This window comes from Annulohypoxylon maeteangense (assembly GCF_022496945.1).
Source record: "Annulohypoxylon maeteangense strain CBS 123835 unplaced genomic scaffold GGS22scaffold_1, whole genome shotgun sequence".
Classification (NCBI taxonomy): Eukaryota; Fungi; Ascomycota; class Sordariomycetes; order Xylariales; family Hypoxylaceae; genus Annulohypoxylon; species Annulohypoxylon maeteangense.
The window spans coordinates 398878-426089 of NW_025953248.1; the positions used below are offsets into that span (position 1 = coordinate 398878).

At 47.8% G+C, this 27212-nt stretch overlaps 7 protein-coding genes across 7 annotated transcripts; 3 read left to right on the forward strand and 4 right to left on the reverse strand.

Annotated features, from left to right (window-relative positions):
* The first annotated feature begins 331 nt into the window (after positions 1 to 331).
* On the forward strand, positions 332 to 1812 carry GGS22DRAFT_1626 (vacuolar ATP synthase subunit D). The gene is made up of 6 exons (XM_047961241.1): positions 332 to 548; positions 617 to 729; positions 788 to 1173; positions 1231 to 1240; positions 1300 to 1340; positions 1401 to 1812. Exons 1-6 carry the CDS (start codon positions 534 to 536, stop codon positions 1616 to 1618), a joined length of 783 nt encoding a protein of 260 aa, XP_047823429.1. The 5' UTR covers positions 332 to 533; the 3' UTR covers positions 1619 to 1812.
* A 7-nt stretch (positions 1813 to 1819) lies between these two features.
* On the reverse strand, positions 1820 to 2990 carry GGS22DRAFT_148680 (RNA-binding domain-containing protein). The gene is made up of 3 exons (XM_047959029.1): positions 2870 to 2990; positions 2449 to 2762; positions 1820 to 2377 (listed from the first exon to the last, which is right to left on the reverse strand). The coding sequence occupies exons 1-3, from the start codon at positions 2893 to 2895 to the stop codon at positions 1977 to 1979; spliced, it is 741 nt and encodes a 246-aa protein (XP_047823430.1). The 5' UTR covers positions 2896 to 2990; the 3' UTR covers positions 1820 to 1976.
* Positions 2991 to 3126: 136 nt separating this feature from the next.
* On the reverse strand, positions 3127 to 8821 carry GGS22DRAFT_148681 (uncharacterized protein). The gene is made up of 7 exons (XM_047959030.1): positions 8042 to 8821; positions 5469 to 7984; positions 5133 to 5419; positions 4738 to 5083; positions 4193 to 4685; positions 3760 to 4142; positions 3127 to 3704 (listed from the first exon to the last, which is right to left on the reverse strand). Exons 1-7 carry the CDS (start codon positions 8517 to 8519, stop codon positions 3426 to 3428), a joined length of 4782 nt encoding a protein of 1593 aa, XP_047823431.1. The 5' UTR covers positions 8520 to 8821; the 3' UTR covers positions 3127 to 3425.
* A 621-nt stretch (positions 8822 to 9442) lies between these two features.
* On the reverse strand, positions 9443 to 11333 carry GGS22DRAFT_1646 (glycosyltransferase family 62 protein). The gene is made up of 5 exons (XM_047961555.1): positions 11125 to 11333; positions 10339 to 11021; positions 9963 to 10282; positions 9815 to 9910; positions 9443 to 9759 (listed from the first exon to the last, which is right to left on the reverse strand). Exons 1-5 carry the CDS (start codon positions 11235 to 11237, stop codon positions 9484 to 9486), a joined length of 1488 nt encoding a protein of 495 aa, XP_047823432.1. The 5' UTR covers positions 11238 to 11333; the 3' UTR covers positions 9443 to 9483.
* A 968-nt stretch (positions 11334 to 12301) lies between these two features.
* On the reverse strand, positions 12302 to 14201 carry GGS22DRAFT_176880 (major facilitator superfamily transporter; the record flags this gene model as incomplete). The annotated part of the gene is made up of 5 exons (XM_047963469.1): positions 12302 to 12684; positions 12739 to 13445; positions 13498 to 13666; positions 13715 to 14010; positions 14065 to 14201. The coding sequence occupies 5 exons, from the start codon at positions 14199 to 14201 to the stop codon at positions 12302 to 12304; spliced, it is 1692 nt and encodes a 563-aa protein (XP_047823433.1).
* Positions 14202 to 16676: 2475 nt separating this feature from the next.
* On the forward strand, positions 16677 to 19322 carry GGS22DRAFT_1678 (uncharacterized protein). Its single transcript, XM_047962034.1, has 5 exons — positions 16677 to 17076; positions 17130 to 17299; positions 17354 to 17926; positions 17980 to 18286; positions 18345 to 19322. Exons 1-5 carry the CDS (start codon positions 16884 to 16886, stop codon positions 18716 to 18718), a joined length of 1617 nt encoding a protein of 538 aa, XP_047823434.1. The 5' UTR covers positions 16677 to 16883; the 3' UTR covers positions 18719 to 19322.
* Positions 19323 to 23519: 4197 nt separating this feature from the next.
* GGS22DRAFT_1685 (fungal-specific transcription factor domain-containing protein) lies at positions 23520 to 26209 on the forward strand. The gene is made up of 3 exons (XM_047962162.1): positions 23520 to 23662; positions 23718 to 23841; positions 23899 to 26209. Exons 1-3 carry the CDS (start codon positions 23614 to 23616, stop codon positions 26054 to 26056), a joined length of 2331 nt encoding a protein of 776 aa, XP_047823435.1. The 5' UTR covers positions 23520 to 23613; the 3' UTR covers positions 26057 to 26209.
* The last annotated feature ends 1003 nt before the right edge of the window (positions 26210 to 27212 follow it).

Sequence of the window (27212 nt, forward strand, 5' to 3'; positions counted from 1 at the left end):
GGTTGGCGACTGATTTCGACCTCAGGCGTCGAAGTGCGTCGAAGTGGGAGGCGACCGACCGTGAACGCGCGACAGGTTCCAGCTAGGTAGGTATTTTAAAGATCACGTAGGATTGGTTAGGATTTTTTTCTGAATTCCAGGACCATGGCAATCGTTCAACCTGTAAGATTCCGAGTTTTCATAATTCAATCGTAGGAGTTTAAATCCATATACAAGGATCATGTGTTCATTTATTTACCAAAGCGCAACGGTGTGTGCCCCACTTGTACATGTGTACCTGGTACTTTCGTCATGTACATGTACCTAGTATCACTGCTGCTAGCAACTGCACCTCAATCGTTGATGCTCTATTTGATAAAGTCATCACGAGTACCTAGCAACTGCCTTCAACCCTCTTCCAATCAGCTTTCATCCTCCATCTCCCTTCGCTCTAGAACTCTCGAATTGTATATACAACCACCACTGGGCTAGAACCTATTGAATATCCCGAAATATTACGGATACAAACGATCGAAGACAACGGATAATACACAATGTCGGGAGCTGGAGTATGTCAACAATCACTACCATATTGGACCTGCTGCATAGCTATGCACGATTCTAATATACTATATAGGACCGAGAAGCTGTCTTCCCGACGAGACAGTCGTTGGGTATCATGAAGTCGAAGCTCAAGGGAGCCGAGACGGGCCATAATTTACTGAAGAGGAAGAGCGAAGCCCTAACCAAGTACGTTCCCCAATCTCTCTAACTTCACCACTCTCCCACCACTAACTCCTAAACCTAGACGTTTCCGAGAAATCACACGCCGAATCGACGAAGCGAAGCGCAAGATGGGACGTGTCATGCAAATCGCCGCCTTCTCTCTCGCAGAAGTTTCGTATGCTGTAGGAGGCGATATTGGCTACCAAGTGCAAGAATCCGCCCGATCGGCGCGCTTCCGACTTCGCACCAAGCAAGACAACGTCTCCGGTGTGCTTCTTCCCGCCTTCGAGAGCTACCTGACAGAGGGGAACAACGACTTCGGCCTTACTGGTCTAGGCAAGGGTGGACAGCAGGTCCAGCGGTGCAGAGAGACTTATGCCCGTGCAGTCGAGACGCTGGTTGAGCTAGCTAGTCTGCAGACTGCCTTCGTGATTTTAGATGAGGTTATTAAGGTTGTGAACCGAAGAGGTATGTGTTTCGCAAGTATTGAGTAATGACTGGACTAAGCTAATCATGCGACTATAGTAAACGCAATGTAAAACAACCCGATGCCCCAATCTAATACCTCGTGCATAGAGACTAACTCAGCTACAGCGAACACGTCATTATCCCCCGAACAGAGAACACCATCAAATGTAACCCCACCTCCTTAATTATCCCGGCCAAACTGTCTTAGTAGCTAACCGTACCTCAAGACATCAACTCAGAGCTCGACGAGCTAGACCGAGAAGAATTCTACAGACTGAAGAAGGTAGCAGGCAAAAAGCAACGCGACACCGCAGCAGCAGATGCCGAGATGAAGGCGAAGAAAGAGGCGCAAGAAGCAAAGGAAGGACAGGAGAACGTCAAACCCGACGACTCGGCGCCGACTGATATGCTGGCCACCGGCGAGGACGACGATGTGATTTTCTAGAATGAAGTATGGTTTGTTGAGATGATGAAATGATGGAAGGAGGGGAGTTAGCCGGGACCTGAACTATGTTATCCGTTGGGTTCGTCGGCTTGTCGTTAGTGTATCTGTACTCCTATTGTGATACCAAGAAGTTGAAATGACTTTGGATTCCTCTATTTTATAATCCGCACCAGAGCAAATTAAGAGAACATGAATATATGTATGTCATAAGCAAATCTCGCAATCTGTCTTTTCGCTTCACTTTGCTACTAATGGTTACCTACTTGCCATTTACGATATCCACATTAAGCCAAGTGCAAAAGGGGGTATAAGCAGACTATCTATCATACAAGCCATCCCACTAGCACCAGGACCGAATCTACTGTCTCTGGTACGTGACCTTAATGAATTTCTCACCAAGCGACATACCCGCCGTATTCTCCTTCGCGGTGATAGCCCCAGCCTCGGCCTCGTATTCAATAAACGCGATGCCCTTGCGACCAGGAACCAACCGCACCTCTCTGAAGCCCTCGAAGCGTCCGAAGATACCGGTAAGCGCTTCGATGTCGTGGTAGTCGTCCGGCAAATTCTGCACGAAGAGAATCTTGTTCGGGGGCAGGTATTCGTCGGGCACGACGGCGTTGGGACCTGCGGAGGGACCCGTTGGCTTGAGGCCGCGCGCTGTCTTTGCGGGACGCGAGGCTTCGCCTGGAGCGGGGACGGCGCCGGGACGCTTGAGGCGTTTTTGCTCTTCCGCTGCTTCGAAGGCTTTCTTTTTGTCTGTTTGGAAGGATGGGGTGTTAGCATTGCTTCTTCTTCTCCGAATTTGCTGAAGGGGCAAATTGAAGTACCTTTCTCAGCCAACCGTCTTCGCTGGTGCAGCTCGAACTCGTCTTTATTACCAGAGCTTAGAACAGTTGCATCGCTCCTAGTACGCGCGAGCGCGACTTGCATCGGCTTCTCGAACAGCTCGAAGCCCTGGATCTCCTCAACGGCCTGGGCAGCTGATTCCGGGCGGTCAAACACGACGAAGGCCTGTCCTTTGGCTTTCAGGTTGCGCTTCGCGACGATGTCGATGACATTTCCATATTCGGAGAATACGGCTGATAAGGCCTGTTTGAGGGGCTCGGGCTTGACGCGCTCCTCGAGGTTCTTCACGTAAACGCTGCGAAACGGGAAAAAAGATCGGGTTAGCTTATACTTAGACGAGACGAGAATGATACGAAACACATAGCCAGGGAATTGTATGTGTCGGAGTGCAATGACACATACGTGGCAACGGGTGGGCCTGAAGCCATCTTGCTAGATATTCTCTCGTCGTAATATCTTGGGTACTGCTATCACTTCAAATTGAACGATGGCGTTCAGGTGGGTTTGAAGTTTGAAGTTGCGAATGTTTGAATCTGGAATAAGACAAAGCGCTACTTCGTAGAGCTCTATAAATGAGATGCCTTATCGATAAAGACAAACTATTGTGGTAATTGCATAGATTGATAAATGCATATCCAAATTCTCTTAGTAAGAATTTAGTAAGAATTTTCCATTAGGAAAACAAGAAACGTTAGGTAAGCAATTATTAATCCCTACTTTTACGCCGTTTTCCCTATTTTCGCATAATGTCGTCGCCATTTTATTAGGGAATAAGTTAGGTATATAGGTATTTTGCACTCCAGGGGCCGCCCCTCTTCAACTCTCTCTATTATACAATCCACACAACTAAGGCAGCCCCATCTCTATTCGCACTGCACGTACTGTCTATGATATCGTAAAACTTGTAATAGCTCCCATCCACAAAGGGTACACACATACCACGTCTCCTTGTCGACTATCAAGTTGCTGCAACCTCCTCCTGAACAATGCTTTTCTTATCTACTTGCTGCTCAACTGGCTCAACTGGTTGTTCCACTTGTGGCGGTTGCTCTTCCTGCACCGCCTCCGGCTCTTCTAATGCTAATTCGGTACGCAAATCAGGTAGAAAACGATCAATGCGTTTCCATGTTTCTACCCACAGTTTCTCCTGCGAGGGATCTTTGCTCGGCGGAACAAGGTACCCACTGCTAGCCATAAATAGGAGTACGTTTTTCAGATTCTCGGGGACAGCCTCCTCCTAGATATGACATTAGTTATTGGCTATTGATTAACGGAGATTTAAGAAGACTCACAAGACTATCACCTTGTCCGCTATTCATCAACCTATCCATGATGTCGATGATTTTGAGCCATAGATCTAGCATACCATCCCATTTGGAGAGAAGCACAAGGTATTGCAGGAATGTCTTGCATAGAAGCGAGGCTGCCTGTACTCTCGTTTCACTCATGCCATCCCGATCTGATGAGTATACTTCTGGTTTTAGGAGTCGTAAGATTAGAGGGAACAGGACCTCTCCGAAAATAGCAGTCCATTCCTTGTGGTCGCTACAGGTTAACTCGGGAGACAAAAGTGACCTCTGAAGAGACGAGAATGCCAAGGATCGCACTTCGCGGCACGGGTTGGTACACTGTGCCGTTAAAGCTTGAAAAATAGGTAACCAATATGCCGACCAGGCTACAGAATGATTAGTACAGTAATGCAGAGTCGTACGACAGCGGACTTACCCTCACTATTCTCAAGGTGTGACTGTTTCATCAAATGAGGAATACGAGCTGTCATGCTAGAAATGAGATTGATAGCTTTCACGCCTCGTGAGACTACAGCATTATCACTGGCCTCTTTCTTAGGTGGCCGAGCGTTTCTCTGCCTTTTCTCACCCTTCTGCTCAACAGCAGCGCCGATTTTAGCGGCGTTGGCGTACTCATTTAGCAAGGCGATAGCAGCTTCATAGTTATCCGCGATTATTGCAGACGGCGAGCCCGATACTCCTCCCTCAAGTATCTCGAAGACGGTCGGAGAAGCATTAGAGCTGCTAGCAAGAGTGCGTAGAATAACCCAAAAATCAGGTGATGTCATGATTTCGCTCCGTAGAGGACCTGGTTGTTCGATACAGATTTTCAATCCTTGCAGAACTAACTGCGAAGTTTTTGAGAGAGTTTCCGGTGGGAAGCTGGATATAGCGTGTAGAAGGACCGGTGCTCGTACAAAGTCATGATCCTATCCAGTTAGTACAGACCAACCCATAAGCGGTTGTTGTGGCGTTGCTTACATAACTAGCCTTTAATATGCTAAACTGATAGAAAACCGCCCGCGAAACAAGGATGGGGTGGTGTTGAGGAGAATCGCGCAGAATCATCTGAAGAGCTTCTGCAACTGCTTTGCCGAGCAGTCCAACGGTTTCGTCGTCCCTCAATGCAAGAACCGAGCAGAATTCAAGGATATATACGACCGCGGGGTCATAGGTTCGTCTCCCAGACGCAGGTTTAGAGGTAGAAGGCGATGACGGCAAGCTCTCTTGCTTAACTGTGATAACGGGAACAGTTGAGCTTTCATCATCAGGTAGTTCGTTTAATAAGGCTTCGACGAGTGGAGCTAGGGAGTTGGCTGGAAGAGCCCTGAACTACGTTTAGTAATGTTTAGCTAATTAACTGATAGACGACTCACGCAATATTTGAAAAGACGCTTTCTAGGTCACAGGCTTTGATACAATCGGCTGTACTCAATGAACTCTCAACCTCTTCGGATGATGGTTCTGGTGGGTCGTCGGCTGCATAACTGGAGATATACGAGGTTAATGCTGAAAATAAACTCGCGTCGGTGGTTTTCGTCGCTCTGTCGATGACCTGAGATGGTGTATGGAGAGGAATTTTGGGAAAGTTCAATGCTTCGTCGCCATTAAAGAACGATGGAATGAGGGCGTTAACGAATAGTTTCAACCAGATACGGATAATCTACATAAGTTAGTTAGGGAAGAACCAATACAGACCAAGATACACTTACATATTCCCATCCATGATGAATAACATGTTCACTGCCCTTCACAACACGGAAGAGGACGAGAGTAGCGAGCTGCGCTTTGAAGTCTCTGCCGAGCTTAACGGCGAGTTGGCTAACCATAACGGTGTCACTATCATCTGATACCTTAACTTCCGTGTTCAGACCAGTCTTTGCCAACTCATCCTCATCTAAGGCAGTCATGTAGCTGAGGTTCTGAATGATACGGTCTAGCGCATCCGCAACGCCATATCTGGAAGCAATCTGAGCACACTGATCGAATCCAGTGACAACCCGGGAAAACACCGCATCGTCGGTGGCCGACATGAACACATAAGACAATGTCGAGACGATTGGCTTCCAGGTAGCGGCAAACATATCTGCGTCGTAGATATTGGTATCGCAAAGGACTAACGGCCCTGCAGATTCAGTCTTGAGCAAAAGCTCCCTCCATGCGTAATCAAACGCATGTCTATTATCATGCTCATCGGGGAGAATGATCTCATTGACTTTAATTGCTTCGAAAGTGGCGGCAAGGAAATCAGGGGGGAAGTCTTCCGAAGCATTGACGCCCCGTAAATTGCGCGCGAAGTCTTCTAGTTCCATACGCTGTTTGCCTTTGAGCTTCGGGCTGTGTTGATCAACATTGAGCATAATGATTGCATATGTAAGAATGAACACTGCATCTTCGCTTTTTACAATATCACAGCCCGAAGATGCGAAATACTTCCCCGCGAAGGTAGTCACTATTCGCTCGATAAGCGGCGACTCGCCTGGAAGCCGGAAGCTCTCGAGAAGAAGTCGAACTGCTTCATCGACCCGCTTACCAGAAAAGTCGAATAGATCCAAAAACGCCTCTAGGTACTCATCGTTACCCCTTTTCGCGAGGAATTCACCAAGAACAGCCTTGGAGATTCGTGATGTACTTCTGAGAAATTTCGCGACCGACGCAGCGTCATCACCGATGATTCCCTGTTCCTTGAGATATCCTAATCCCTCTTTCGGTTTCTCATTAAACTTAGTGGCGCCCTTGACAATTATCTTCTTCCTTCGTCTTGCATCTCGTAACGTCGTTTGATCAGGCAATCCATCAGAAAATGGCTCATCGTCTAGACGCTCAGCTATGGATTGGACAAACCCAAGAAGAGCATCCAAACACAGTGGAGGGACGCTAGTTGTACTCCAGGTCGCAGAATCGGGTAAGGCGCTCCTCGAAAGTAACCCGATCATATCTTCACATAAGTTACCACGGTTTGCGTCCGAATCGTAGTTCACAAATAACTCAACTAGGAAAGCCGGCATTCGAGTCAGAGCGCCGACACTTTCAACCATTGCTTGTCGAGCATCCGGTTTGCGAGCACCACCTTCCATGCCCAGCTTCTGCCGGTCTTTCACCGGAACTGGTGTTGATCGCCCACTACCTGCTTGAGATGGGGGAGGTTTTACACCGCTCGGCCTTTGAGGGATACCATCATAAAGTGAAGGGTCGATATTAGGTTCACGTGGTATTTCAACTGGTGGATGTAAACATGCGATGAGGTAGGATAGGAAAAGCTCCTGCTGAAGTTTCAAAACACCTCTACATGTCTCAAGTAGTGTCCCGGCCACGATAAGTGATTCTTGGAGAATAGCCATGTTATCAGATCGGACGAGCTGAAACAGATGTCGGCATAAACGATCTTCAGCGACCAAAGCTAAGGCTGGATGTCTTGCTATGGAAGGTCCAGCAACTTCCAATGCAACATGAATAATGCGCAATGCCATGACCCTCATCGTGTCGCCTTGCTGTTTGTCGTGAGGATCCAAGAGATCTACGAGAACCCTAAAGAGTTCTTTCATAGACGGCAATGAATAAGGTTTAATTTCCGTGTCATCATCAGATTCCTCGGACTCCCTCCTCGATCTATCCTCCACTTCATGAGCGGTATTCTCGGATCCAGATGATGATTCTCGTGGCTCATTAGTCGTGGGGGCGTCTGAAGACGCAATAACATCGTTACCATTGGTGGACGGAATCATTTTAACGCCTTCCATGTCCCCATTGGCCTGGTTATCCAGGGCCTGTAAGTCGTCGCCAGCTTCAACTTCCAGATGTTTGAGGTGTTCAAAGATGATCTGACACATACGGACCATAGCCGCTTCGGCTGTCCTACGGAGAAGCTCGGATAGACGTGACTGGCAGCACATAGTTAGGCCAGTCTCCATCATTTCACAAACGCTTTCATCGCTTAGTAATGCGCCGCCCGGACCAGAGAGCATATCCTCCATGAGGTGCAAGATCATAAGCAGTACAACCTCATCTTGGGCAGAATCGCTGGCCTCGAAGCGACAGTGTGTTATTGCCGTCGACAACGATTGCATGGCAAGAGGGAATCGTGGCGAGCCGGGGCTAATGAACCCGTAGGAGAGGAACTTTCGGATCGCTTTTAGTGCAAGTATGGTTATGGGGGCGGAGGTCGAGGAAGCCTGGATCACTTGGAGGAATGGGTTTAGGAGTGCGGGGGCATCGAAGTCGTGTATATCTAGAGCTTCGATCAATATTCCTTCCATAGATTAAATACTAGGTTCCTGAGATTTACCTTTACAACTCGATAATTCATGGCGCAGACGACCAAAGCCAGCCATCAGAGGATTGTCCTGAAAGCTCTTCCCTTTCTTCCCACGCAAGCCCCACCTATTCGCGACTCCAAAGTCCTGGGCACTATCTGCTCCGAAGCTAGCTGTAGAGCTTTTACTACCCGGCCGTAGGAGAGGACTAGGCGGACCTAGCTGGACGGGATTCGGATTGCCTCCGAGGATGGAAGATACCGATGAGCCCGCCCACCGAGCATGCTTTCGCATAGCAGAGGTAACCGAAATGCATTCTGATATAACTAGGGATACGGGATCAACAGCTACTGTGACCGGTCGGCTTCGATATTGCGTATTGGGCGACTGAGCATTGGCGTTTACGATCGCGTTCCCTATTGCGCTTTGGCGATGTTGAAGACCCGAACTATTCGGCTCGGGCGCAAGTTCTTGTTCCATTGTATTATTTCCGTGTTCATCTCGACTCATCGTCACCTACAAAGGCGCCACTGGATCTAAAGAGAGAGGGGTCGCGACTCGATATCGTTGTCGCACGCTCGAAGATCCCGAAGATATAAATCGACAAGGCTGAGAGTTAGAGAAATTGGCGTACGGAATGCGGAATGTGGAAACTGGATTTTGAGAGGTTCGTGTATGCGTCGTTAAGGTTTAAATGATCCAAGACCCTTTTGTACTGTCCAATGACGTTTAATATGTAGGTACGGACAAGCTGTCGTGAATAGTAGTATCGTACCTAGTAGATCTTATCCTATCGCCGTGGTGTTGGGTCCTTAGAAATCTTGCACGTGCCAGGAAACCGTTGCCAGCTGCCCGAATTTTAATCGGCAAGTGTTGATCCGATTATAACAGCGTGGCGGCAACCCCTACCACACTAAGAATTACCTAAGCCTCTTACCTCATCATTACGATAAAGGGGAAATTGACTTCAGAAAAAGGTTATTTAAGTCTTATATAATCCATAAGTATTAAGTGAGGTACATACCATCTATCACTTCATAAAGTCGTTTACTAGAAATATCAAGTCAACTCGAAGATATTGGTGATACATCTAGGTAGCTAGCTAGCTCATCAAGAAACGAAATCGCCAGGATATAGCTGGAACAAAATATCTACTAGTAATATAGCCTCGAGGCCGGTCTATACAATTAATAACGCAGCTCCGTTGCTTGCGTTCAGTTCAAAAGAAAAACTTCCATGCTTCATAATCATGCGTCGACACTACCAAAACGCCGTGCCATGATCCTCACCATGGTCCTCGTATTGTACACGACCATATCTGATCAAACGTGTGCGCGCCTACCCTCCCCCTTAGCCCAATCCGATTTTTTTTATATCTTCCTGTGCTCATGATGCAAGGTAAGTCCGGCACTGCGGTGAAGAGCCTGAATACAACCGAAGGCCATGCCTGTAATTTTATCGTAGTGATTGAACTCTAGGCCGCTACCCTAAATTGGTTGTTCTTGGGTTGCTCTTCGACCTTATCAGCTGCCTTTTTTGAATCTTGACCCGACTCTTCCTTTTTGGCCTCGACTTTTTGTTCTTTCTGCTCTTTCTGTTCTTTCTGGGCCTCCTTAGCCAGGTTTTGTATTCCTGATTTGTCTTGTTCCCACTGAGCGTTGGCGTCACCAAACTGCTCCTTTACCTGCTTCTCGCGGTCTTGCTTGGCCTTTTCTTCAGCCTCTTTAGCCTGACGCTCAGCCTCCATCTCCTAATTCAAGTTAGCATATTTCCATATATATAGAAAACGTGGGGTGCTAACGTACCTCCATATGTTTAATATCATCCACGCTAGGCTCGTACAAATGCCAGATTGTATAATGGGGAAGTCCAACAACAGAGAATTGCATGCGTTTAGCCATCTGCATATACTGTTAATATTAAGTGGAGTTGTGGGATCATGAAAGACGTTACCTTGCCAAAGCCTTCGGTTTCAGCATGTTTTTCAAAGCTAAAAGCCGGGAAATGGACACCAGATCTAAATACTCTTGCCTTGGCTAGAATACTAACACCTCCGACGCCATCGATTTCCATTTCCATATCTGGATCACCGTACGGGTCACGGAGGTAGGCAAGATGGGGCCGCCAAGTAGCGTACTCAGCATAACCCTCTACAATCACGGCATCTTCGTCCAAGGTGTCTGCAAGTGCCAAAGCAGTTTCCGACTCCTGCCATGAGTTCAGATCGTATGGTTGTTCGCCTCCAAGCCAGTCGGGAAGTGGTCGCCAAACATCTATAGTATTGTCAGCAACACAGTAAACAGCCGCAGCAAATCTTAAGGGGACTCACTTGGTACAATGACATCCTTGTTGTGACGCATCAAGTCCTCTAGAATGGTAAATGGCGCTGTCTCAACATCGACATCTCTCCAATAAACCCAGGAATGATACGGCCGAAGAGTAGCACTTAATAGCCAATTACGCGCTTGGGCCATCAGCTTCCGGCGACTTGCCTGTGCCGCAAATCCGTGACGACTCTCCACATCTTGGTTGACCTTCTGACCAAAATCTTTTTCGATGATCGATATTTCTCCATAAGGTTGTTTCGGGTCTTCAGCAGCTTGTAATTCCTCGAGCTTCTCGATTAGCACTTCTAACGTTCTGTCTTTCGAGTCGGAGACGAGGAAAGCGAGGTCGACAAGATGGTGGGGGTAGGTAAAGTTTCGAAGATGTGAGAACATCATATTGAGATGTGGTTCGGCATCTCTTAAAGGGACACACATGAGAATGCGTTCCTCTCTTTCCCAGCCGCGAGCGGTTCCCTGAACATTCGAAAGATCGTAATATCGGACAGTATCCATCAAAACATCGCTATTCGTACTTATAAGGCCCAAGGAAAAAATCGACGTAAATACACCGCTTCCCGATGAGATGAACAGCCAAATCAGAACGACGACGACTACGATTATACCTAGTCGTGTTAATAGGCTTTTCCGTCGACGAGCTGCGGGTGTTGCGGCGCGAGGCTGGAATCTGATTTACTACCAGTCAGTACCTATGTCATTTTTCATAAGGCTAACCATATAAACCATGTCAAGCTTGATTGACGCGCTAGAGACGAAGGGGGTCAACGAACCTGTGAGGGGAGATATCAAATGTGTTATTTCGCGGGTAGCCATTGGAAACTCCGGCGGAATGATGCCGGGACATCATCTTAGAACCGGCCGAAGATGCATATGAAGGTAACATTCGGAGTGTGAGGGGGCGACACGCTGATGAGAGCGCGCGCAAGAGATTTCGAGATCGCTACGGGCGTAAGACCCTTTTTTTAAGGAAGACCGCCGTTTGGGCTGAAGTCTATAGGCGCGAGATGCGTTTACGGATTCATGAGCGAGAATACGAGAACGAATCCCTTAAGTCGAAAAGAAATAGGTCGGTACTATGAGGATTATGGAATTTGAAACTAAATTTTCAATTGCGCGCCGTTGTCGTCGCCGTCGTGGAATACATTACAATCAATACGAGGTACAGGGACGGAATAATCAAAAAGGTGTCGACTTCAGAAACGTGCCAATCACGCTAACTTCTATCGCTCAAATTAGAACATCGATAAGCATTTAACGAGAATAAGCCATCCTCTGCCAAGCCGCGCTAGCAATTATTGAAGCCGTTTCAAGTTGGAATGGTAGCGAATTCTGGGTCTGATTGGTCGACATATCATTTCTATGGAGAGTGCCGACGCACAGACCAGATTGCAAAGTTCAGCCGGCATTTCTATTAATTTATTTCCACATGATTCAATGCTCTATGCTCTCTTATTAATATCCATGGATGTATTCGATGTCGACGACGATGCATGATATACTTATCGAGTATAACCCAACCAATACATTATTCATCGATCGATCAATCATGAGCAAGTATCTAGACGATCAAGTAATATCTTTCAAGTTTTTAGAGGTTGATTAATTATCATTTTACCTTAACAACCTCAAGGCTGTCGTCCAGCCAGGGACATTCTAGTTCTTGCCAGGGCTCTCTCTTTTCCCCTTTTCCTCTCCCCTTTCCATAACCCCTGTTACTTCTGACGCTTGCATGCTCCGAATGATCGCCGTCTAGGTTCATAAAGCCTAGAACACATCACATCTTCTATATGACGAAATGCAACAAATATCCGACGCCATCTCAACATCTTGAGAATATCGCTCAGATTTGCTTCTAACTTCCCGTTTTAGACGCAACTAAGCGTCAAGGTCTCTTTCTAAATTCCATCAGTATTTCCTTATCCCTTTTACAATCGCTGAGCGTGCAGCTTAGAGAAATGTCCCATTAGTGGGAACTGTCGAAATTCGAGCAGATTTTCTTTTTTCCGCCCTCTCTTTTGTGTGTTGCTCGCTATGCTCCGGTATAATCAACCGTCTTCGACTGAACATACCAAAACTGACAAGTATTGCAAACGCTCCAATGATTGCACATACACGCATATCCTCGTTGAATGCGTCGGAATATGCTTGTTGGACAGCGATCTGTTGAGTATGAGTTAGACCATCTCCGGCACCTTCAGGTGAAGGAAGCCAGCTAGTTTCCAAACTTCCAACCTGGTCTTTGATTCTGGTTCCCACAATAGCAGACGATGCAGCAATACCTATACTGCCGCCTAAAACCCGAACTTGAGCCATCACACCCTGCGCAACGGCTATTATAGAGTTAGAATGGGGAATCAATCATACTTCAATGGCTGAAGACTAACCATGATCCCCAGTTGATGATTCCACCGTCGCTGCGATAGTTGCTGTGGACACAATTATGCCAAATCCAAGACCGACAAAAACTAAAAATCCCAACGCTTTCGGTTCAAGCGTAAATGAGCTAGAAAGGGTCGATAATAGTCCGCAACCAAGGACTACGAAACAAGAAGCCACAATTTGCAATTCGAATGTTCTGTTTCCTTTCGAATTGAAAGCTCCCGAAATAACGGAGCCGACGGCGCTAGATCCTAGCATTGGAAGTAGCATGACACCGGCCAGTAGTGAGTCCTTGCCGTTCACTATCTGCAGCCTAAGAGGAAATGCATAGATGATAAGCAAGTAGGGGAATCCGATGAGCAGTGTGTTGAGAACTGCAGCAGCGTACACGCGGTTCCGCAGTAGGCGCATGGGGAGTGCCGGTACTATTTTATGGACCCAGCGTTTCTCGATGAAGATAGACCATGCGAACAAAGTCAGCCACAGGATTACACCGATGATGAGTGGGATAATGAATACGGCCTGTGACCACCGATCTGTCAAGGTGCCGACATTCTGAAATGGGAACACAACTAATACAGCTGCTCCAATGAGAAGGATCGAGCCGAGGTAGTCGAGTTCCCTCCAAGTTCGTCTTTCGGTATTTGGCAGATACTGAGGCTTCGGCCACATCAGGAAGAAGAGAAGCATCGACGCTCCACCTATAGGTCCACTGAATATATGTAAGTATATCGTTGATCTCTCACGCCTAATAAAAAACACACTTGATCCAGAATATCCATCGCCACGATGTATACTCTGTTAATAACCCACCAAGGACCGGTCCTAGCACACCTGCCATGGCTACCACAATCCCAATCATACCTCCGAGGAACTTCTGTGCTTTTCGTGGCGAGATCTCGGGGAGGATTATCATCGTAATAGAGTACAAGCCTTTCAACAGTCAGTCGTCCTGTGCTGACAAGCGGAATATTTACTAACCAGAACCACCGAGTCCTTGCGCAGTCCTGAAAGCTATCAGCTGGGTTAAGCTTTTAGCAAATCCGCATGCAAGTGAAAATGCAATGAAGATGATATATGATACGAGGAACGCATCGCGCCGACCAATAATGTCGGATATCCGAGCGAATAGTACAGCACATCCAAGGTATGCTAGAGAGTAGGCTAAGGCTACCCAGCTGATTGTCGTCAAAGCCTTGAATTCAATTCCTATTGCGAAGAGACTAGTGGCGACAATCGAAGTATCGAGGAACGACAGCAGCAAACCCACTTGAATTCTATTCTCACGTTAACCGGTGATGCTCAAAAGTGTCGAAGAGGTTTCAGCTTACCCGACACTTAGAATACAGTAGCGAAGCAGAGGCAATTCCGGAGGGGCAAGTTCGAGTCGTAAACTTGAATCGCTAGAACCGACAGCAATAGTTTCAGCATCCTCGCTCCTATTGGCATTTTCTGAGTGCGGCTCCATGACTAATCACTTGAAGAGCGCCAGAATGCGTTTGAGTAATTAAGAGGAATTTCATTTTTTATGAAGAATCTCGAAACAAGGATGACTCGACCCGAAATCCATGGTGTCACAATCCTTCACTATCCTTAGATACACGTGTGATACGCATATATGTCATCTACAAAGACCCTACTAGCATGCCGCTAGATGGACGTACAGGGCATACTTATCTCGAGCAACTATCTACAAACCTACTATCGAATCCAATCAGACGAAAGCGAACAAAGGATTTTTGTCACTCAATGTGATTCTTACCGTTACCTCGGTTGTTGGCCAAAGGCTACTCACACGCTATTTGAGACTACGACCCGATAGAATTTCGGAATCAGTGGCTCGCTTTTGCTTGCTGAGGTGTACGACTCTAACCCCACCCCGACCCCTTTCGAGTTGTCCTGGGGTGACTAGCTCCCATTTGGTCGGTAACATCGTATCCCTTAGATAACATTCACGGCCGTATGAGCACCGGTGCCAATTGTTTTTGGATATTTCGCTTGCTCAGACTGGTACCAACTCCTTCGACTATGATTATGGCCAACGGGCTTCAGCCGCTTCATCAATCTGCAACCTCTTGCCGAGGCGGCTTCCGGAGATTATATAGAGAACCACTTATATCCGCGAAAGCATGCATATAATCCACCGCCCAGGAAGCGACAAACACCGATTCTATGCAGCTGGGAATCTGATACAGGATTATTAATCCTTGTTCCCCAGATAACAGCAATCCGCCCTCATCGTCATGATATAGTAAGCTCAGCAGCGATTGGAACTATGGCCAAGCTCACACAACATATTAGTCACGCGCCGCCACTAAGTACAACAGCACCGATGTTTCCCATCTAACGTGGAGAATATACTTATTTTACTTATTCTAGCAGGTATCACTCGTTTCACTCGGGCTCGGTATTTAGCCCTGTCCGATATATCTGGATTCTGGTTGCGCGATTAGATTATGCCGCTAGTAGAACTTGTAAAAACCTCAGATTGGGAATGTCTCATAAGTAAGCCCTAATGAGAGACCGTCATTTCCGTCAACCTCATAACTGGTAGATATGTGAGTTATGTAAGCTACAATATAAACCGACAGTGTGGCTCGTTAAAAGGAACCATACATAATGATGTTCGCTTTTTTCTTTTATCGCAGTTCGCCGTTTTTAATATGTAACAACCGAAGCCATATAAGCAAATCGCTTGGGAACTTTCGGTCCCGAATGAAAGTTTGCCACGAGGAACCATCGCTCAATGGCGGCCGTAGTTTAATATATCTCTTGATTCTAGGAGTCCTTTGCCGCTGCTACTACTCGACGGTATACATACTAGTAGCTAGTATTTACGGCCGACAACAGAAAGGTTCACGAGTCTAATTACTTCACGCTTCTTGGCGTCTACCTATATATCAAAGATATTTCAATCATGAAAATTTCCTAGCTATTTGTCAAAGCAAAGCTTTATTCGGTGCTCTGGTAGTATCCGTTGAGCTAGCATCATCAACAGTATCTATGTAACGTCTCATTTTGTAATGCAAGGTGTCTACACACTACATTGTTGATACTCTCAAGTTAGGTATGTTTCTATTCTATGTAATACTTTAGTGTGATACTATGGCACTCGCGGTATAACTATATTCATTTTCTTAGAGTTGTGGAAGGATCTGGTATGACAGTCATTGGTTCTATCACAATACATACCTCAACATGGCGTAACCAATGGAGTGTTTGTTGAAATTACTATCAAGAACGTTGAAATCGTTACCTTTTAATGTCTGATATGCATAATCTTTATCTAACGGTTCAGATAGTATTATGTATGTCTTGCTCAGTGATCGTTTGGATAATAAAATGCATTACCTACACTACACTACCTACCTAGTTTGAGTCAAGTTCTGGTTTGTCAACTCCCAACAGGTATAAAACATCATAGTTGTAACATCGATGATAGGCTCCAGAGACTTTCCGCAGCATGATACTGGTGAATGAAATATCATTAAAGGTATGAGTTACATAGACATTTATGCTCTAATATGTGTGTACTTTTCCCTTCCATAGCATCGGTTACTAGAGGATTTGGTGTCACGATGTTTACTACTATTTTTCAAGCCGGTCTTCTTGGTTCCAGAGCAAAGTACTCTACTGAAAAGAAAAAAGTAAATAGAAGGCTATGGTACTTATTTCTAAAGGTTAGTCACATTATTTGTATTCTACAAGAGGTCACCCCTTTCTTACATGATGATATGTCTTCTGCATCCTAGCATAAATATTTCATAATTAGTAATGTGCATATTTAATTCATAAACATAGATATGTATTATGGGGCAACTTTCGATGTTCCACCAGATCGATTGGTGCCTGCCATTTCCATCTGATGGCAGCTGGTAGGCGCGATTACAAACATATTGCGGCTCAGCCCCACTACCTGTGCCACGCCCCGTTCCCATCCGAAGTGTCACGGATTCATCGTGGTTTGTATTTATCAAACTATCACCAAGAAGTCATCTATCATATTATATGGGAGCAACTCATTTGCCTTCGCCAAAAAGTAAAAGAATAAAATTTGCGACCACAGAAATCCCTCGATTTCCGATCTATTGGTAATAGCAATTGGTTGGGTGGTTCTGACATCGGTGGATCCTCTTGGATTTCAGCCAAGATGACTGAGATCGTGATGAGCCAAACGCCTCCTATCCTGCACGGGCCGACGGAGAAAGAGAAGAAGTATGACAGACAACTTAGACTCTGGGCTGCCAGCGGCCAAGCAGCTCTCGAGTCAGCAAACATCCTTCTTGTGAACTCTGGTGCCGGTACCGTCGGAGTGGAGACATTGAAGAACCTCGTGCTGCCAGGTAGGGTTATTATCGGCTCACCTTGCCCGACTTATGCTTACACATTAAGATAGGGATAGGAAATTTCACAATAGCGGATGATGCTATCGTGAACGAAGCCGACTTAGGTGTCAACTTCTTTCTTGACGAGAGTTGCCTAGGAAAGCTAAGGTCGGAATGTTGTACCAAGCTTCTCCAAGAACTCAATCCAGAGGTTCGAGGCGAATGGTTTCCAAAGGAACAGGTCCGTAAGGTACCTTTTCAGTGATCAAATGAATATAACGTTAATAATCCATAGGGTATTCTGGATCTAGGTAGCGCTCTAGAAGCATCGCCTATTTTCACCATGATTATGTACACTCATCCTATCAAGGAGGAAATTCTTTCAGTTCTCGAATCCTATGCAAGTCAGCACAAGACTCCCCTATTGGGGATCCATTCCGCCGGATTTTATTCGTACTTTCGCATCAACCTCCCAGGGACGTTTCCCATAGTCGACACCCACCCGGAAGTGGAGAAGACAACAGACCTTCGCCTCCTAAACCCCTGGCCTGAGCTTGTCGACTTTTCGCGAGATATGACGAAGAATATTGATGCTTTAGATGACCATGAACATGGGCATTTACCATATGTCGTCATACTACTCCATTACCTCGAGGAATGGAGACGGTCGCACAACGGCCAAAATCCCATTAGCTACAGTGACAAGACGGCATTTAGTAAATTCGTATCAAGCAAGGCAAGGACCACAAACCCGGAGGGTGGGGAAGAGAATTTCCAAGAAGCTGCAATTGCCATCAACAAGAATATCAAGGCTCCCGAATTAGAACCCGGAGTACAGGAACTTTTCGATCATAAAGTCTCGGATGAGGTATGCGATGATAGGTGGCATTTATGAGGAAGTGTCCAGACTGACGTTGATAGATTGAGCTCCAGTCCACCTTCTGGGTTGTTGCGAAGGCCATCGAGACATTCTACCGCAAGCATAATTGCCTCCCTTTGCCTGGGGCCTTACCCGATATGAAGGCCCAGTCAAGTGTCTACGTCAAATTGCAGAGTATATACAAGGAAAAAGCTCGGAAAGACGCGCATGAAGTTTTAGAGACGGCCAGGGCCATATCAGGTGGCAAGGACGTTGATCCTGCCGAGGTAGACCTCTTCTGCAAGAATGCTCGATTTGTGAAGCTCATCAATGCAACACCAACGAGGGCAGATCTCGATGAGGTTTACGGTTAGTCACATCTGTGTCATGATTTGCCCTCGAGAGTGTACTGACCCCCTGTTAATAGAAACTGAAGTAGCTAACGATGAGGCGGCCGAGGCTATGAAGGTCGAGACCGACGGTGCATTTACGCTACCAATGTCGAACCTCTTCATCTATCTCGCCCTCGTGGCGACTAGTCATCGTATTACTTACAGCGCCGACGAAATAATGAGCTCCATCACCAGCACCGTACCAAAAGCAGCCGAGAATGAGCGAGCCCTCCAGGCTGCTCAGGAGGTAGCTCGAGCTGGCGGCGGCGAACTTCACAACATCTCTGCACTCACTGGCGGCATGGTGGCTCAAGAAATCATCAAAATCATCACGAAGCAGTACATCCCAATCGAAAATACCTGCATATTTGACGGCATCAGTAGCCGGTGCCAGGTACTTCGGCTATAGTAGGTGGATCCCGGAAAGGGTAACAGCCAGCACTAGAGGATATTCCCATAGGCATATCATCCGCAGATCCGGGTTATTCATGGGGAAGTTGGAGAACTAGTGGAGAAATTTGAAAAGCCTGGAAGCTTGGCGCACCTGACGATACTACACATTCACACCATTCACACCATCCCTCCATCTAGCTGGAGAGGGCGGGGGATACACGTCGGACCGCAGACCCTCTGCACCAACCTCGATGATGGTATTCGAAAGCTGCGTCTGGTAACCTCCTGAGCCGACGATGAAGCATCTCTAGTTTTGCTGACTACTGCTACTCGAGAAATCTACCCAGTCGGGTGAAATGAGAATGAGTTACTCTAAATCTGGAGTGCATGCGTACGTGCGGTGTTACCGTTCGCAAGTAGCTGAAGTGACAAGGTGGCTGCCACATGCTTGATATTGTGCATGGAGTTCTTGGGCTGTGTTAGCCCACTTTCCAATACGACTCTCCAGACAAAAATTCCACTGGGTGAGATCTAAGTGGATGTAACTTTCAGGTACGGGAAAACACTGAAACGCCTATTTTCTTCTCTACCGGACTCTCGCCTATAATGATTTTGTTGCCTTCGTCGAGTACGACTCTATTTTCGTCAGTAGAGAGCATTGTGGTTGGCGCTTGGTAGTATGCAATATGCGCTGTTCGAGACGATGGTCTCGTTACGGGCGGGTAAGTGCTTCACTGAAAACAGATCGACGCCAGTATCATAGACCAAGTGGCTCGACCCCGAACTTGTAAATCAAGGCTTTGGTAAGCGAGTGGTCAACCGGATCGAGCACGATAGTAGGAGGGGAAAAGGGTTACCAAATTTCTATACGACTTTCGATGATTGGCTCCAAGTTAACTAGAAGACTCGTGATAGGCCCCTCAGTTATCTTTTTTTGATTGGAGATGGCCGCTCTCGGTCAAACAAACAGTCCACCATGGATTGGGGGTTGGAGGCTATCACGCAACATATTAAAAGAGTCCGGTCAGGTGCTGATCCCCCCTTTATGGAAGCCCTAGTCTCAACTTTCACAATCTGATATGTAGGGTTACTCAACTCTAATGAGGTCGAGAATCTTCGGGAACGAGCTTCGAGGCCTTACGATGTTCTTCGATGGACCAAAAAAGGCTCTGATGGGCAGATTGAGGCGTAACGACTTCCCCAGACGTTTATAGTGCCACTCCATGGCCTCTAAATGGACGGCGATATTTAATTTATTGGCCAATGAGACCGAGCCTTTCTACTACGTTGATTGGCCTCTGGTTATTTATGTGCTGTCAGGGAAACACTCGGTTGGTCATCTTATTAAAGAACGCGGGCACACCAGCGTGGCCTTACGCGAACGATGCATGGCTTGATTAGGCCTAACACGCGTTATCTATCCTGCACGCCCAAGCTTGTCCGCTCGATTTGGACAGTGAGGCACGTGGATTTTTCTAAATCTCGTCTCCCTTAGTTAATATCTGCATGTGTTAATCAAGTCATACATGGACTTGCTCTTGGCCACTCACATGGCACGATTCCGACCCCAACGATGAAAACCCATCATGAGTAATAAAGCTTCGGGGAGGAGTTCACACCAAATACTGGGGGACATTGATAAACATGGCACGCCAGAGCCGAATCTAACCAGATCGCGATGCCCCTTCACTAGCCTTAAGCTGTTATTGCCCACATTTGCTAGCTATAGATACGCTACGCTTCCCCTTCGGCGTCGCCGCCTCTATAAACGTTACGAGACTTGAATCTAGACGATATGTATATAAGCCTGGAGGTGAATGTCCAAATACGGCAAGGCAACATCGCCGACGAACTCTTTCATCCTCTACTATTCATACCTCGGCTTTGGCGTACCTAGTAAGTAGACTGATCCTCTCAAAGTTACGGGGCAGTCCCAAGAAGATTCCGACTACGGCAATGTGGGGACGGGAATAAACAAGCTTAATATGTCGCGGCCTCTAAGAAAGCAGCATCTTGTCTTGACAGTCTGCGCCAAGAGCACCAACGAGGAGATGTCTATCGCTTTCACTCGGTTTTGCCTCACTACTTGCATCACTCGATGTTTAGTAGTATCTCAATATGTCGACTAGGCGCTTAAGCGAGTGGCGTTTCAATATAACCATCAATGTCAGCTGTTACTTTCCAGTTCACTGCACTCCACACTTCTGCTGTACGACGATGAAAAGAGTTGCAGCTATCCAACCGACAAGAGTGTGGGGTAAAGAAATCGACGAGAGCTTGGCAGGCAGACGCCATGCCAGGAACTGGTCCTGATTAGGGTAAAGAGAAGCTTGGAGGGGAGCATTGTCAACGGCGATCCGGAGAGAATCGTGCAGGGTCCCGGGACTTGAGCAAAGCTTGCACAAGCCTCTAAGACCATTGGCGCGACCCTGAGCAGGCACATATCGAAGATACACAGTTAAGTCGTCGTCGATCGCACCGCATCGTACCTAATAGCTGCATCTGAGTCGGGCTGACCCGGATTGGAGTAAAGATCTCGATAAATGGTGGTTCGTGGATGGGACGATATGTCTACTCTACTACCTACCTAATAGTTATTCTATGTCATGATCGTAGGATTCGATCAAGCCCTGAGTAAAATCTGCAAAAAAAAATCGCAAAAACTTGCAAGTTGAGCCCGGGGGGTCATTGAAAGCCGGCCAACTTCACGATGGGCGTTTCTTGGAAGCGGGATCATGATGTACATACTCCAAGATTCCGCCAAGATGGGAGGAATCGTAACTGCGTACCGCTCTGCCGAAGACTAACTACCTTACGTTAGCAGAGTGTGCTCGAGGGGACTGGCCAATCCCATGCCCGCTTCAACTTCTCCGCCCCGGCATCGCGGATCTTTTTTCTCATCGTCTTTTCCGCCCCTAATCTCTTCTTACCCTGGAATTTCGTCAAATAAGATGTGACGACCTCGAAACTTATCAATCTCTTGTTAAGAGAATTCATGATGTAATAATATCGAGGTGGCCGACGAGGAAGTTTTCCTCTCCCGGTTAACGAGTCGCTTACTTCGTTACCTATTCTAAGATCCGAGCGCACATAGTCGAGAGCGCTTCGCAGCTAAAAATTGTATGCGTAGCGCAGCTCTATACGCACTATTGTTATTCATGGTACGAATTATGGGGTTCATCATGGGGTGCACGAATATTATAGCATATACGTGCCTGGCGTTGAGACACTAAGTCAGCGCTTGCTACGTTCTGTATATTAAGTCGAGGTCATGAGTGGCTTCGCGAGTTCTTGTTCATCATAGTCCCGGCCCGCGTGTCTAGGTTCCAAGACTCACAGCCATCGTCCACTAACATAGAATCAAGTCAGTAACCTGCACCCCCTGCTCGTTGTACGGCTCGCTTGCCGGTAAAGCCCTTTTCTACATAGCTAAAAAGGCCGACGAACCCCTGCTTCGCATCTCCCCTGCCCTGACAGCCTGAAGGGTTACGAGGTATCGATAACTGGCAAGTGCTAAAGCAGATCTGGCAGACTGGCTTACAATCTTTCGTTGCAACCCTATCACGGATACACACAAAATTCTGGCCGCTGATCCCGTTCGGAATCTTGAGAGAAAGGCAGTGATCGCGGGGCCGCACCCCTCGATAGAACCCGTGGCTAAGTGGCAGGGGGTCAGGGGTTGTGTTCATGGGAGTCTTGCTGCAACCAGTGAAAATCGAATCTGGCTTTCCCCAAATCTGACCCAGTCGCCGTCAAAGGTGTCAGGACCGGAGATTTCATACGCCAGGAATTTCACGCGAATCAAACTGACTGCCAAAAGACATGCCAAAACATCAGATTCTGGGCGGCGCTATGAAAAAAAAAAATTAGAAGAAAAAAAAGAACCCTTGCCCAAAATCTTATTTGGACTTTTCCTGCATGAAACTTCTTACCCTAGTCCCATCCTTTAGGCGGGAGGCTATTCCACGCCTTTAGAAGCCGTCCGAAGCCTGCACGTCATCTTGTCGCCCACATGGGAAGTCTTCGGATTATATCTCAGCATGCCGAACGGCGTCAGTAACCTGGCCCTGGTATGAAGAGGCGGTCATTTACCTAGCAAGGGCTGAAACACCAAGGTATTTCTACTATGTTCATCTTCTATTGGTTCAACTTCCCGTAGCTCGAGTCATTGCCGCTGACAAAGGGCATGATGCTTCTTTTATGAGCGTTGCATACGAGTTACTTGGCTTAACTCAGATAAATCATGCTATATACTAGACTTGACATGACAAGATATCATACGTCTACCCCCTGTTTAAGCCAGATCTAGTATATACACACCAAACACACCAAGTACACCATACAATATCATCCATCTATCGAAGAGCATTGCCTCTTGTGGCGAACCTGCTAATCGTTTCTCAACAAGACGGCATTGATCTCCAGATGCGCGTTTCCCTACTTGACCAGACCGTGTCTTTTTCTGGTTCGAAAGGCACGTTCCTTGACTACCCTAACTTTAGTGTACAGGTCTGGGTCTAGCCTGATCGACTCGTCACATCTTATAGGATGTATGGAGGTGTGGAGGTATACCCGATACGCTATAGTCTCTCGGTTCCTGATCAGACTAACACCTAGAGTTACTTTACTCCACACAATTTATTTGCCAGCCCTTCATCCCCAGAATCTCCAGGTCCCCCGCCAAAATGGGTTGCAAGGCAATATCGTATATAAATCTTCTTAGAGTCCGTGTTGTCGGTCCTGGGTCCAAGACGGTCTCCCCACATCCCCCGGATTGCTTATATCTATTTTGAAACTTTTCTATATCACTTTACTCAACCTTACTCTCACATCACATCACATCACTTCACACCACATCGCCAACTGCTTGCATAGACTTCGAGTAGAGCACTCGGGAGTACCTGAGCCAACATGGCGCCAAGTATACCAATTCCCACCCAAGGTGGCATGTTTCATACCTGTAAGCTATCTTCATCTTACGGTGTCTTAGTTGGATCATTCTGACTTGAATTCAGTCCAAGGAGTTACTCCTAGGAAGCAGTCTACTGATTCTACAGAGAGCGCCAAGACGAATGGCAACGGCACAGCCAAGCGTATCACCACACCTCATGCATGCGCAGAATGCAAACGCAGGAAAATGTAGGCCTTGTGCAACACCCTAGATTTACTGCCGGGAATTGCTCACAATAACTGCAGTCGATGTGATGGCCAACAGCCATGCGGCCAATGTCTCTCCAGTAGAGCTCCTAAGCGATGTTTCTATGACAAGCACCGCCAAAGAGTGATTCCGTCGAGAAAAACTCTCGAGGCTTTATCGCAGTCTCTTGAGGAGTGTAGATCGATCCTTAAGAGGTTATTCCCTAACCACGAGGTTCAGTCTTTGCTCCCATTACCTCGCCATGAGCTTCTCAACCTCCTCGATCGACCTCAAATCGACACTACGACGGCACTACCATCACCGCCGTTACATACATCCCCCATGTCTGGCGATATGGGCTCACCTTCTCTATCTGGATCGGACCAAGGTCTTTCCAGCTTAGAGCAAATACCGTCCAGAGATATCGAATGGGACGAAGAGCGCCGAGGACGCGACCCTATTCCGGTTGAAGCAGACGACGTAAACGCGCTATCCCTCTCAGTCGACCGCCAAGCATCGTATCTGGGTGCTTCATCCATCAAAGCCGCACTTATGGTAATGCTAAAGGTCCAACCCGGCCTTAGGAATTCTCTCACTCCCCCACTTAATAGTGTAGAAATGGCCCACAATCTCCCCATCATGAGACAAAAAGTTACAAACCCCAAGGAGCCATCACGGGTACCCTGGTCGTGGAAGGGACAGACATTAATCGACGCGTACTTCAAGCGCATCCACGTATTCATCCCAATGCTAGACGAGGCCTCTTTCCGCGCAGACTACCTCGAGGGCCAGCGATACGACGCCCCCTGGCTCGCGCTGCTCAATATGGTTTTCGCCATGGGCTGCATCGCGGCGCTTAAATCCGACGACTACAACCACCTAAACTATTATAGCCGAGCTATGGAGTACCTACCCATGGACTCCTTCGGCAGTAGCCACATTGAAACCGTGCAAGCGTTAGCGTTAATCGGGGGTTACTACCTGCACTACATCAACCGCCCGAACATGGCCAACGCCGTCGTCGGCGCCGCTATCAGAATGGCCAGCGCCCTCGGCCTGCACCGCGAGAGCCTAGCCCACGGCCCCGCCGGCACCAGTAAGGAGATCGCCGCGGCAGAGACCAGGCGACGCACTTGGTGGAGCTTATTCTGCCTCGATACCTGGGCCACGACAACCATGGGCCGCCCCTCCTTCGGCCGCTGGGGTCCTGCAATTAACATCCGCCCTCCTGAGACAGGCGTCAGCACAGGTCGCGACTCCGCACAACACGCCGGCATCCTACCCCTAGTCGAAAACATCAAGTTCTGCAAGATCGCCACCGCGATCCAGGATATGCTCGCCATCTCCCCGCTTCTCCGCGCCGAGGACCGCTGTAATCTCGACGGCCAACTCGTAAACTGGTTCAGCAGTTTGCCTTGGTTACTACGCACCAGCGACCCCTGCGCCGAACCGCTGTACATCGCGCGCTGCATCATGAAATGGCGGTACCAAAACCTGCGGATGCTCCTGCACCGTCCGGTCCTGCTGAACCTCGCCTCCAGCGGCGCCAGCCACGCCGCCGAGCACGACATCGCGGCCATCGAAGCGTGTCGGGACCTCGCGAAGCAGACGATCGAGGATATCTCGCGCGAGTGGTCGCGCAACCAGATGTCCGGGTGGAACGCGGTCTGGTTCCTCTACCAAGCCGCCATGATCCCGCTCGTCTCCATCTTCTGGCAGTGGGACAGTCCCAGAGTCCAGGATTGGCAGAAGCAGATCGAGACCATCCTCGAACTGCTCGAGGCCATGGAGGATTGGAGCTTGGCGGCCAGACGCTCGAGGGAGGTCGTCTGGCGCATGTATGAGGCATCGAGACAGCTTGAGCCCGCGCTGCTACGACAGTCCCAGCAGAGCCCGATGTCCCGCCTGCAGGTCGTTACGGATCCCACGGGTGTGAGTATGGGGTCTCTTAGCGCGGACGGCGCGGATCTGCATATGAGTCCTATCGGGCTTGAGCCCGAGGGGTTCGGGGGCATGATGGGTATGCTGGACCAGCATGGCTTATGGGATCTCGACGGCATGCTTTGGGGCGCGCCGGACGAGATGGAGTGGGCGCAGCAGCATTTCGGCGCCGGAACCGGGTCCTTGCATGATGGCGCGCCGGCGGGTGGCTGCGGGCTTATGGGCCAGCTTGGCGCTTACGGCATTGATGGCTCGGCGTTTTCTTTCGTTCACTGATTTTACGTACGTGGTACATACCGACTTACTATTCGTCCATCCATTTGCTGGGCGGACGTGTACGATGGGGAAGAGATACTTGGCTACGCAGCTGCGACTACTGGTGCTGTTGTTACGATGATTGGGTGGATGTTTGTTTGTTGTATATCGGATTGGACGGGCTGGTCAATTGAAGAAAAAAAACCTTTTCCGCTCTTCGATACCTCTATTTCTTTTTGGCTTGTCCTGTTTTGGTTTTTTAGGGGTCCATGATCGTCGTTCGCGATATGCATGTACGTTTCAGCGATGATACCTCTTGACGTTGGATGCGTCCGTGGTTGGGTTACAACAGATTCAAAAGGGTAAAAGGGGGGGATATTGGACACCGGGCCGGCGGACAACGTTTGTTCTTTTTTGGCTTGTTCACTGTCTGTTCGATACGTTCGAAGGTTACATATCAACCACGTTGGGATGGTTTGATGGAGTCTGGGGAATCGCTGCTACATCATCACATTACACTACATCACTTACTGTTATTGCTGCTGCTGCTGCTGCTGCTGCTAATGCTGCTGTTACTACTACTACGTAATGGGGAATTGAGATACCGAAAAGTTTTAACGAGATGATGTGTCATAAACGTGACGAGGGAGAGGTGTATGAGACTCACATACCTGCACTTTCTATACCATCTTATCTAAGTAGATGCATCACTATACTATTATTAGGCGAGTGTCAATTTATCGTGCACTACATAATACTTAAAGCGACCGAAATAGCTCCAAATGTCTAGCTTGACGTCTTCTGGAGAAAAGGAAGACTCGATGCGGTTGGTATGACATATGTAGCTGGCTTGGCATTTTCAGTAGGTACCTAGGTAGGTAGGTAAGATGTCTAAGGGACTGAGATCCGAAGGATGAGAGTCCCGTCGGCGGTAGGCCGGCAAGTAAAACAGGAAATCTGGGGTAGATGGATAGTATGCTTAACCTGCTTGAAGCTTATTCATCTATGTTCGGATACTATATAATTACCACATACTTGGTGGGTGGTTCGTATTGGTTTACGGAGATAGTGGGCTACACATTGCGAAAGGGGTGGTGAAACAAGAATCGTCTCGATGAATCTTGATCTTGGAAGTTGGTGTTGTGAGTTTAGTTCCTGCGCTCGATCTTGTCGGGTT